The sequence below is a fragment of the Musca domestica genome, unplaced genomic scaffold (genome assembly GCF_030504385.1).
Source record: "Musca domestica strain aabys unplaced genomic scaffold, Musca_domestica.polishedcontigs.V.1.1 11, whole genome shotgun sequence".
NCBI lineage: Eukaryota > Metazoa > Arthropoda > Insecta > Diptera > Muscidae > Musca > Musca domestica.
The window spans coordinates 18,811,443-18,825,121 of record NW_026712133.1 but is presented as its reverse complement, the minus strand read 5'-3'; the positions used below and the strand labels follow the sequence as shown (position 1 = coordinate 18,825,121).

Here is a 13,679-nt window from a genome sequence, read left to right as displayed (position 1 = left end):
TGTATTTGTTACCCACTGCCGTAATATGCATTCCGTAACAACGATATTCAAGGAAATATATCAAATACAGCTCAGAAATATCCTTGCCAAATTTATATTTGCCCCCATATATATCTTTATCAGATTTCAAATTAATTTTCCACCAAATGGGCAATACAAGTCCGAATTTAAAATATACAAATGCTTCGGCATATTTAGTCCTTTGAACTTTAAATTATATTTATATTCATAGCTTGTATGATTGAATTCTCCCATAAAAACTTTTAATTGTTATGCGCAGCTCCGGCCCGCCCGACTTTAAGACTTTCTTTACTGGTTATTATATGTATAAATTTCGATTCGAAAACATTTTCAATATTAATGTGATCCAAAGATCTCCTTTAAGTTCTTAAATATTTTATTCCAGAGTTCTTAAATATTTTAAAGCTTACCGTGGCCTTAGTTAATATTATACAAAGGGCCCAAACAAGATTTTTGGCCTGTGAATTCGTAATTCGGGATTGTTTAACAAATACGCGGTTGCTCTACAAATGCTGATCAGGAAGACTATAGGCTTGAAAAAAAAAAACTACAAATCCTCCTAGGTACCCCTCAAAGGCAAATACTACAGTTAAAATATCCTTCAAATTATCTGCTCTAGAGCAAATAGCATTCAAATGATATTCAAGAGGTTGAAGATACTTAACTCATTCAGATGACCCATACATGTTGGCCGGCGTACGAATTTTCGATTCATAATTTCCACCCCCCCAATCCATCCTATCTATCCAACTCCATCAATTTCATCGAACTCATTGACATCTAAACCGAAAATTAACATATCACCTAACGGCATAAATCCGTGATTTATTTTAGGAATTCATTGAAACCGCAAATCGAATTGTATTCCACAAAAGGACCCAAATAACTGTATTTGCTGTACAGCTGAACAAAAAGAAAATAAAAACAAACTGCAAATGAGCATGCGATTGTATATTTGTATGTGTGTGCGCGCGACTGAACCACAAACATAAACATAATTAACATTCGATTACGTGTCATGTTCGACATCAAGTGATGATATAAAATTCAATGAAGTTACGTGATGTCATGACTCTGCAAATACTAACGCGGGAACGACGACACGATAGCAAAAAGAACAGTCACTGCGACGACAACGACGACAATCATGCTGTCACAACTAGCTAAAGTGTGTGTGTGTGTGTGAGTGTGTGTTGAAGTCATAGTTAACGTAACGGAAACGTGAACCTGTGAAATAATTTACGTGAGTTTGGGTGCGCGTTTGGCATTAGAAAGCGTAACAACATTAACATCATTTGTCAATAAACAACAAAAACAACAGCAACAGCTTCCATCACAGGAAGACCACAAAGCATGACCTCAGTGAAACCATAAAAATCAAGCTGAAAAAGAATATCAAACAACAACAACAACAACATCACCAGTGACGTGGTGAAAATAGCAATCAACACAAATAACAACAACAACGACAACGTCGACACCATAATCGAACGCTTAAATTGAAAACGGAAGAGTGGCAACCTTTTCAGTTTCCGTTTCCTTTCTTTGATTTGTTCAACATAACCTAGCAGAAAAAACCTCAACAAACAAACTAAACCAAACACATCGTTATCTCCCCCAACCTACCCTCCCCTCTCCACCGCAACACATCTTCCCACCCACATCTTCTGCGGCAAACAGCATTTATTTTCGGAAATTCCTTTGGCTTCTCGTTTGTTTGCTTAGTAGCCTTGGGACGAGGACACTTGGGAACGCATTCTAACGCGTTGGCGCGTATCTAAAGCGTAGCGTAGCCCAATGTACCATCGTCGAGGGTGTGTTCCAACCAAAACGTGACACATGGCTATGTACTATTATGCAAGTAAGATATCAGCAATTGCCTGTGGTACACGTTGTCGACAGAGTGTTTTACAAAAATCTCGCGGTCAGCGGGATCGCGATAAACACCAACAACACCATCGTCACAGCCAACGTCACAAGTCTCGGCATTGTGGCCAGAATTCTTGCCAGGGTTCACCGAATTGTAGCAGCAGCAGTGAGGGTGGTTGTGGTCTGGCCAGTGGCAGTCGAACACCTGGTGATTGTACCACCGACACCGATGACGAATTGGACAATGGGGTCGATGGCGGCGGCATTTGCATACGCATGCACAAACGCAATCATGATAACGATGGATATGGTGGTGGTGGTGGTAGCGGCAGTGGCCGCATTTATGTCACTATTACAAATGATCCTGGCACGACGGAAACATCGGTGTCCACATTGGTGGCCATGGGCAGTGGTGGTGGCGGTGTGGTCAACGATACGGCAGCTGGGGGCAGCATGGATGGTGTGCGATATAGAAGACGTTTTAGCGAACAACTGGATATGTACGATATTGAGCTTGGGTTTCAAAAATTTGAGGTAAGTTATATGTGTACACATGTATTTCATTTGCATTTTATTTAGATCTTTTCGACGTGATTGGCATTTATTTGACAATATTCAGGGGTGGTTGGAAAAAGCAGGAGGGTAGACCGTTATTTTCCTATTTAAAGTATATATGACCACAGGGCACAATTATAAATCAAAGTTATAACAAAAACCAGTAAAGAAAGTCTTAAAGTCGGGCGGGGCCGACTTTATGATACCCTACACCACTTTGCTAATTTAGTAGAGCTCCACATAACAATTAAAAGATTTTATGGGAGAATTCAATCATACACGCTATGATTATAACTTAAAGTTCAAAGGACTAAATATGCCGAAGCATTTTTATCTTTAAAATTCGGAATTGTATTGTCCAGTTGGTGGACAATTAATTTGAAATCGGATAAATATATATATGGGAGCTATATCCAAATCTGAACCGATCTCGATAAAATTTGGCAAAGATATTTCTGAGCTGTATTTGATATATTTCCCTGAATATCGTTGTTACGGAGTGCATATTACGGTTATGGGTAACAAATATAACAAATCGGATGAATAATATCGGTCGTAAGTGCCAAATTCCATCCCATTTGGACAAATATTAGACGTTTGGTGTACAATAAAAGGTAAATCGGACGAAGTTATATATGGGAGCTATATCCAAATCTGAACCGATCTCGATAAAATTTAGCAAATGTATTTCTGAGCTGCATTTGATATATTTCCCCAAATATTGTTGTTGCAGAGTGCATATTACGGCTGCGGTGGACAAAAATAACAAATCGGATGAACAATATATATCGGAGCTATAGCTATATCTGAACCGATTTCGATCAAATTTGGCATACATATTTTCAGACCTAATTTGGGTGAATATGCAAAATTCCATACAATTCGGGCTGATATTACACGTTTGGTGCACAATAAAAGGCAAATCGGACGAAGATATATATGGGAGCTATATCTAAATTTTGACCGATTATTTCCAATTTCAATAGGGTTCGTCCTTGGGCCAAACAAATGATCTGTGCAAAATTTCATCTGGATCGGGCAATAAATGCGACCTGTACTTTGTTTACAAAAATACATGGACAGACGGACGGACGGACGGACATGCATAAATCGACTCAGAATGTGATTCTATGCAGATCATCAAAAGGAACTATGGGTCTATCTCGTTTCCTTCTGCCTGTTACAAACAAATGCACAAAGACATAATACCCTGACCACCTTGTGGTGTAGGTTATAAACAGAGATTGAAGGTAATCACTGACTATCTTAAAACCCTACCCCTCTCTGACAGTGGAGCAAAAGCAAAAATGTCGGGAGACATTTTTGCTTTTGCTTTTAACGGACGGAATGGAATGGGTTTTCCATTCCTCCACCATATGTAACTAATACTTTTAAAATCGATATATTTTTGTGATTAGAGACATAGAGGTCCAAATTTAAAGAAAACAAGTTAAAAAGCAGTAAGTTCGGCCGGGTGAACTTTTAATACCCTCCACCATTTGTAACGAATTTGGAAATTTTCAAAAAATAAAATCCTTAAAAAATTCTGTTAAAATTTTAAAAATACCGAATATAGCTGTTATATTGGGGTCTATACGACGTGGACATACATATGAATTGTTTGTCATAAGCCATTATCATACTCAAGTTCGAAACTGGACCCCCACCGACAATTTTCTGTCACAGACTGTAGTTCCCATAACGAACTTCAAATACCAAATTTGAAACAATTCCGGTTAATAATGTCGCTAAAATCATCAAAATACCGAACATAGCGAGGTGACGTTATATGGGGGCTATACGAAGACGTGGACCTGCACATATATATTTCTGTCTTAGGCTGTAGTATCCAATGCGAATATCAAATACCAAATTTGAAACAATTCCGGTGAATAACGTCGCTAAAATCATCAAAATACCGAATATAGGGGTTACCGTTATATGGGAGCTATATGAAAACGTGGACCTACATGGCCCATTTACGAACATAACCTGCCTACTGGAAAAATAAACATGTGTGCAAAATTTTAGCCATCTATCTCAATTCATTCGAAATATAGCGTGATTACAACAGACAGACGGACAGACAGACAGACCGACATCGCTAAATCGACTTAGAATTTTACACTGATCAAGAATATATATACTTTGTTGGGTCTGACATGAGTATTTCGAGGAGTTACAAACGGAATGACAAAGTTAATATACCCTCCATAGTATGGTGTAGGGTATAAAAAACAAGTAAAAAAGCTGTAAGTTCGGCCGGGCCGAACTTTTAATACCCTCCACCATTTGGTACAAATTTGGCAATTTCCAAAAAAAATACCGTTAAAAATTCTGTTAAAATCTTAAAAATACCGAATGCTTATACGACGACTTGGGCCTGCATAGGCAACTTTTGTCATAAATTATTACAATATTTAAATGCGAAACTTGAAGAAAAATCTGTTTATAATGTAGCTAAAATCGTCAAAATACCGAATATGGGGGCTATACGAAGACGGGGACCTGCACAGACAATTTTCTGGCATGGGCTGAAGTATCCATTACGAACTTCACATGCGAAATTTGAAAGAATCCCTACAAATAATGTCGCTAAAATCATAAAAATACCGAATATCGGGGGGTACCGTTATATGGGGGCTATATGAAGACGTGGACCTGAACAGATAATTTTCTGTCTGACAATGACAAAATTAATTTACCCTCCATAGTATGGTGTTATATCGGGTCCTATACGAAGGCGTGGACCTGTATAAGACATTTTTGTCATGGGCCATTACGATATTTTAATACAAAAGCTAAAACAATGCTGGTGAATGTCGCTAAAATCATCAAAATACCGAATAGCGGGAGGTACCGTTGTAAGGGCTGTACGAGAAAACCTGGACCTGCATAAGCGATTTTCTGTCACAGGCGGTAATTCCCAGTAGGAACTTCAAATACGAAATTTGATACAATTCCAGTGAATTATGTCGCTAAAATCATCAAAACACAGATTATTGGGATGTACTGTTTTATATGGGGTTAGACGAAGGCGTTGACCTATGTTAGCAATTTTCTGACATAGGATGTAGTACCCATTATGAACATGAAATTCCAAATTTAAAACATTTCCGGTGAAAAGGGTGATACAAATCATCAAAAAGTTTCGAATATTTGGAAAGACACTTATATGGAAACTATACCAAAACTTAGAGCTACATTGACAGTTCTATGCAGGGATATTTCTTACGTAATGGGAACATATGCTGTCAATTTAAAGCAAATTAAATGGAGACTATACCACAACGTGGACCCATGTAGCCCATTTTGAATACCAAAGTTCTGCAGACCTGCGACACACCTGAGAAAAAGTTTATCAACTTACTTTACTTCGTTAAGAAGATAGAGTGATTTCAAGAAACGAACTGATTGACGGACCAAATGGACATAGAATTTTATGCTGATAAAGTATATATATATATATATATATATATATATATATATATATATATATATATATATATATATATATATATATATATATATATATATATATATATATATATATATATATATATATATATATATATATATATATATATATATATATATATATATATATATATATATATATATATATATTTTGTGGGGTCTAAAAGTGTATTTGTATGTGTATTGAGGTGTTACAAACGAAATGATAAACTAAATATACACTCCATACTACGGTGGATGGTATAAAAACATGTAAATAAGCAATTAAGTTCGGTCGGAGCAAACTTTTTATACCTTTCACAATTTGCTAAGTAACTCATGTAAAAATAAGTCCATTAATTGTGAAATTCCAACATTCGAGAAGTATGCGTCACTTCTGTCATTAGGAACACAGAATCCAAAGGACAAATAATTGTACAATAAAAGTACAATTATAATAATTGTTTGGTTAAAGAGGGAACTATAACTATATAGGAGGCATATCCAATCCGGAATCGATTCTCACTTAATGTGACGGAGACATTTTAATCTTTTACATTAAATAGCATTACTATAGAGTACATGATGTCACTTCGAGAAGGATTATATTAAAAAAAAATATTTATTGAAGCCGCGTTCCACAAAGTGGAAACGTCCTCTTGAAACTCCATTTGGGTTGATATTAGCCATTATTTGCACAATAAAACTGAAATCGGATTAAGGATGTATATATATATATATATATATATATATATATATATATATATATATATATATATATATATATATATATATATATATATATATATATATATGTATATATATATATATATATATATATAATATATATATATATATATATATAATATATATATATATAATATATATATATATAATATATATATATATATATATATATATATATATATATATATATATATATATATATATATATATATATATATATATTATATATATATATATATATATATATATATATATATACATATATATATATATATATATATATATTTGGTGCACGACTAACCCGAAATCGGTTGAAGTTATATGGGAGCTATATCTAATAAGGTGATCCGATTGTCAAAAATTTCGATACGGTTCGTCCTTGGACCAAACAAATATTGTTTGCAAAATGTCATTTCAATCGGATAATAAATGTGACCTGCGTTTTCTTCACAAGAATACATGGACGGACGAAGCGACGCAATGACATGCATAAATCAACTCAGAAAGTTATCCTATGAAGATCCTCAAAGGTAACTATGGGCCTATCTCACTTCCTTCTCAATGTTGCAAACAAATGCACAAAGACGGTTAAAACATATATATCGGAGAAATTCGGTTTAAAGTGAAAACAATTCGGGCTAATATTAGCCATTTGGTGCACCACAAACCTTAAATCGGATAATAATATATACAGGAGCTATTTCCAGTTCCGATCTTTATAAAATTGAAAATAGTCATTTCTTGGCTCTATCTGATATCTAGCATTTGAGGGACTTAAACACCATATTGGATGAAAGCTATAGCTATGTCTGAACCGATTTTCACCAAATTTGATGTATTTGCTTCTTGAGTGAACTCGGTCCGATGGGCCAAAATTCAGGCCATTCGGGCTGATATTGGTCATTTGGTGCACAATTAACCCGAAATCGGCTGAAACGATCTTTATAAAATTTGACCAAAATCGGATTGTATCCTTTATTTCGCACATCCAACACAAATCCACATCTTTCGCTCCTAGACACTAACAGTGATTCAAAATTTCAAGATTCTAGCTTCAGACGTTTCTCTCTGGGTGTTGATTCTCGGTCAGTCAGTTATTTCACTTCTCTTTTATTTTTATAAGTCGTACATATTTAGCTGTCAGCATCAAAGTAACGTCAGAAGTGACCTTTTCGTGTACTTATGATTTCGTCAGGATAAAAATATTCACCCTTCAAATTGCTCTCTGGCTTGTCTTGTACTCTTACTCCTCGCAAAATACCGCGAAGATTGGCAGAGCAACTGCAAAATCAATAACTATGTTCTGTTTTTGGTCAATTCACTATAAACCCCTTTTTTGGTCCATTCATCATAAACCCCAACGCTATGCCATGAGGATCGAACCATAATTTCGACCTGAAGCGTGATCACAAATTTATACGGATGGACGAATACATATAGCAAGGTTGACTCGGCTAGATAGGAAGATTTATATGTAACATCGTGGATCTAGGACCAATATACCCCTAACTTATAGTGTTGTGGGATGTAAAAAGCAGAACAAAAACGTCTAATTTTTAACTTGTTTTAAAGGTGAATTTTGAAACAATTTGGTCTAGCCAATCATATGAATTAGTGGCAAAATAATTAAACAAATAATATTAATGTGACTTAAGGTTGTTGTATAGCTCCAATACAATATTTCGTTCAATGCCTGAATACATCAAGCCACCCTATATAAAGAATTATCACAGAAACACCTTTGAGGAAATACAACAATTTTTTTTTTTTCATTTTATTTTCACAGATTCCTTGTAACCCCTCATCTTCTATTTTATCTTATCGATAACAATTTTCAAGACACACAATTCAATGATAACATTACATTTCCCGCCCTTGCAAAGTAATTTCCAAATAGTCTTATCTCACTTTTTTTTTTTTTTTTTGGCTTTCTGTAGCCGCACATAAAATGGAATTGCCATTAGAAACACCATTGCTTGCCAGTAACAGAATCTGTTCATTTGTAATTCGGGACGTGTTGCAAAACCAAATGGCATTAGCATGTCCTACAACTCCATATTCACTTGAGAAGGTACTGTGAAGATAATGTCATCGTCCTGTTTGCAACTTGGGATCAGGATTTGAAAATATTAACTTGTGGATAATGTTTTTTTTTTTTTTTTGCTTTCCTATCGAATAACATGTTCTTTTTCGAAATTGGCCTGTGTCATCTTATCTTTACGACATTCATTTATTATCGTTCGCAGACAATTTACATTCAGGCTTATGGTTGGAATGCTGTTGCTTTTGTTATTGTTTTTTCTTGTACATTCAATTGGCTTTAAGATTCACAGATGTTTGCAAAAGGCAGAAATACTTTCACAAGTAGGGCACATTGTGTTGGCAATATTGGGGGAAGAAGATTGTGTTTAGGACGTTAAGTTGGTATGCTAGAATACTTTCTATATAGCTGCACGTTTTCTTATATCCCCCATATAACTGTACCTCCCGATATTCGGTATTTTAGGAATTTAAACCACATTTTCGACTAATAGATTTTATAAAAGGTTCTACCTTTTGTTGTAAAACGTCTGTAGCCCTCATGTAAAGGTATTAACCTATATTCGGTATTTTTGACGACGTAGATCACATTTTCTAACACAACTGTTAAAAATTCTCTACTTAAAGTCTTTAACGAGGTTTACCTCCTGGGGAAGAACATTGTCTACATAGGTCCACATGTTCTCAGTACCTCCCGATATTCGGTATCTGGACGATTTAAGCAACGTTTTTGGGATCGTAATGGATTCTACCATTTCGGTTAGCGAATATCGAGTGGTATCGTTATGTGGAGGCTATACGAAGAAGTGAACCTGCATACATAATTTTTTGTCGAAGGCTGTAGGACCCTTTACAAACTTTATATACGAAATTTTGAACAATTTCGGTAACAAAAAGTCGCTAAAATCACGTTAAATATTTCTTGGATTCAAACCAGAAAAAAATCGGGGTATAAATTCTTTTTAAGATTTGCGTTTCCTATTCTAAAGCTTTTTAATGATGAAAGAAACCCCAGAATTCGTTTTCAACTCAGTTTACATATAGCTTCATCTGTATAACCTAATAGTAAAAGTAATTTTACAAATATTGAAAGTGACGTAGATAATCTATAACAATTAATTTAATCGCCATCTAGATTTATTCCTTACAATGTATTTAATCATTTTGAAATCTGATCCGATTATCACCAATTTAAACAGGGTTCGTCCTTGGGCCAAACAAATATTGATTATAAAATGTCATCTCAATCAGATAATTAATGCGACTTGCATTTTGTTCGCAAGAATACATGGACGGACTGATATGCATAAATCGACTCAGAAAGTGATTTTAGTAAGATCCTCCAAAGTAACTATGGGTGTATCTCGCTTCCTTCCCAAGACATTATACCCTTACCATTATGTGGTGTATGGTATAAAAACATCCGCACTATATACGCCAGTTAGTACAAGAGTTCAATGACCGCACGAAATGGAAAAACAAATACAAAGTTCAATATTTGTTGTCGATAAGACGTCACATGTACACACACACACACATCAACTTATTTTATTTTTTTACAGGTTGACCCAAAATCAATTTATTTAATTTTTAATGAGTTCCGTCCAAATGACCAATACCATCGAACACCACCACCAGCAGTACAGCCTCTCAATAAATTCGAATTCGAATTCGTTTTCATTTTCATGTTTTTTTTTTTTCTTTTGCAGGTTTCCTCCTCAGCGAATACCACAAAGAACTCCATTACTGGTGGCTATGGCTTTGGCTATCACAACATGGCCTCTGGAAATGATTTAGTACAGTATGATGTACCCAGAAATAGCTACAAACGTAGTCATGGTGATGTCAATTTTGAGGTTGGTATTGGACATAAATAAATTACAGACACACGAACATACCAGCTGACATGAGATGTGTAGTACAACAAATATATACTCTTATTCATATATGTATATGTATGGTACATGTACTTTATAGATTGAGGATATGATTGTTGGATTTTTCGGAAATGTTTTTTCTTTCTTTTTTGCCACGCTCTCTCTCTATCTCTCTCTTGTCGTTGTTTTGTGAAAGATTTATGCACTTCAATGTTTTCCCTCAAATGGAAAATATTATTTTAATTGAATATTTTTAATAATTCATACAAAAGAATATTTTATACATAAATATATATTTTGCAACGTGTCTCAAAAAATATACATATGTGAGATATTTCAAAATGGATATGAAAAGAAAATAAATTCAATATGTATTAAAAATCAACTTTGTAGGGCATAAATACATCGTCAATAATGACAGAGGTCACCAGTTTTAAGTCTGTAGTTTAAAATAAGAATTAAGAATTTATTTTATCAGAAGAATCCTTATCTTTATCTTTAAATTAAAAGAGTTGAGTCATTGACTGATTCATCAACGCCTAGACCAAACGGCTGAGGCAAACATTTTGAAATTTTGGTTGACGGTCTACTTTGAGGCGGTGATGCGAGAAAATATAAGGGTTTTCGAAATCCTTTCTCAAAAGGTGCGAAAAGTACAAAACGTTACTAAATTGGGTACCGATAGTATTTTGCAAGTTAGTTTATCTATACTAATAAACGGCTTAAGTAATGAACTAACTGTCTGACTTAACGATTTATAAACGACTGAAGCTAGAATCTGGCAATGTTTGTGAGTCTTTCTCTTAGTATGAAGATGTCCGATAAGGCTTTTTATACCCTCCACCATACATAGAATGGATGGTATATTAAGTTCGTCATTCCGTTTGTAACTCATCGAAATAATCATTTTAGACCCAATAAAGTGTATATATTCTTGATCAGCGTAAAATTCTAAGACGATTTAGCCATGTCCGTTCGTCTGTTGTAATCACGCTACAGTCAAAACGAATTAAGATAGGAAGCTAAAATTTTGCACAGATTTCTCTTTTGTCTGCAGGCAGGTCAGGTTCGAAGATATCATATAACGGTACCCCCACATTTTTCAATGGAATTGTCTGAAATTCCACACAAGGAGTACCTTGTGAGTACTTTACCACCTGAAAGAGAATTGTCTATATAGGTCCAAGATATCGTATAGCTCCCATATAACGGTACGCCCCGATATTCTGTATTTTGATGATTTTAGCCACGTTTTTCAATGGAATTGTCTGAAATCCCACACAAGGAGGTAGTTATGGAAATTTGTACTTATGTGTACTAAATGGGCCTAACTTCGGTACAAATTGGATTTGGCTGAACAAGTAGAGCTGGTATCCTGAAATGTGGAATTGAGATTACTGTTGGAGTATATGCTTGGGTCATGTGGGTGGTTTTGGAAATTTGGAGCTGAAGTCCTGAAATTTGGAATTATTTTTGGAAATAAATAATACAAAAGGTAGTAAATGGTAAAAAATTAATGGTACAAACTTGAGTGTTTGGATTAGAATTGGTGGTGCTGTGTTGAAATATGGAGGTGGTCTTGGAGATACGTACCGTACCGTACCGTACCGTACTAAAGGTGCTACAATTTTCATTACTTGAAAAAAAGTACCAAGTGGTACTAAATTTGGTATTGAGAATTAAAATAACTGATTGAGAATCAACACCCAGATAAAACGGCCGAAGCTAGACTCTTGAAATTTTGCACGGAGATTAGTCATGTTTATTAGGCGCGTGATAAGGTTGGATTTTTGGAAATACATACTAAAAGGATACGAAAAGTACTAAAATTTATCAAAAATGTACTATTTTGTAAAACAAATGGAACGAGCTAGAATTTGAAATTAGATTCTCTAGTGGAATGCAGGATAGATGTATCAAAGGGAGAATTCTAAGTACAAACTGAAAGGTCACGAAGAGTTCTATAATGGTACTAAAATAGTACTATTTATTATCTGAACGGATAGAGCTAAAAACTTGAAATTTGGTATGAGAATCAAGGCTGAAGCAAGTCTAATATATAAATGTGGCTTTGAAAATGTGTGGTAAGAGCGCGAAATGACCTAAATGGTACTATATTTGGAACAATGTGGTTTAGAGTGAACAGATACTGCTTGAAAAATGAAATTCGGTATTAGGGACGCTGTTCATGTGTAGCCTGGACGTGAATAGGTGCTCTTGGAAAAGTGTACTAAAATTGTATGAAAAATACTGAATGGTACTAAATTTTGTATTGGATGAAGAAATAGAGATCAAATTCTGAAATATAATATTTCGATTACTGATGGTATCTGTGTTTAAGACTTGATGATGGTTTTGGAAATGCGTCTAATATTTGTACGAAAATTACTAAATAGTACTTAATTTAGTATTAGGTGAAGGAATGGAGTTGAAATTTGATATAAATGTCACTTTGGGTTTTTGTGGTTACAGAGGTGATTTTGGAAATGAGTACTAGAATTGTTTGAAAAGTACTTAATGTTACTAAATTTGGTATTGAGTGAAAATATGGAGCTGGAATATCAAAATTTGATATTGAGGTCTCTGTTGGTATCTTGTGGTGGTCTTGCAAATGTGTACTATAAATATTCGAAAAGTACTAAATGGTCCTGATTTTCGATCACTGTCGGTGTCTAACATTATATAGACATACTTCATTGGGTGTACGATGAATATTTAGAGGTGTTAGAAACGGAATTAATGTATTCTCCTTTCCATGGTAGAGGGTATAAACATGTTGCATCCTCGTAATGATATCTGGCATAAAGTGAATAGCATAACTGCCTTCCTTCGCAATATTTTAACTCTCTTGACGTACCCTCTACGATATTATATGTATATTACGTTTGTTATTCCAGCTATGTTTGTCCACCCCTCCTTCTGTCTGTTTAAAACACGTTACAGTTTAAACGATTTGTGATAGAAATCATAAACTTTAGACGGAGCACTCTTCTGTCAATCTCGAAGATTCTCAGGCCAAGTTTAAAAATGGCCCATATAACAGTTCCCCGAAATCCCAGGGATTTTGATTAAAGTCGTACATAATCGAATGCACGATTCGGGGAAATATTGCTT

General features: G+C 34.8%; 1 protein-coding gene across 1 annotated transcript in view; it reads left to right on the top strand.

Moving 5' to 3' along the window:
• The first annotated feature begins 1,219 nt into the window (after nt 1–1,219).
• LOC101891098 (uncharacterized) overlaps nt 1,220–13,679 on the top strand; it is a 185,693-nt gene continuing 173,233 nt past the window's right edge. Inside the window, exons 1-2 of the mRNA XM_020039913.2 lie at nt 1,220–2,424; nt 10,398–10,544. Coding sequence (XP_019895472.1) covers nt 1,861–2,424; nt 10,398–10,544 — 711 coding nt within the window. The 5' untranslated portion in view covers nt 1,220–1,860. The remainder of the gene's footprint in view (nt 2,425–10,397; nt 10,545–13,679) is intronic.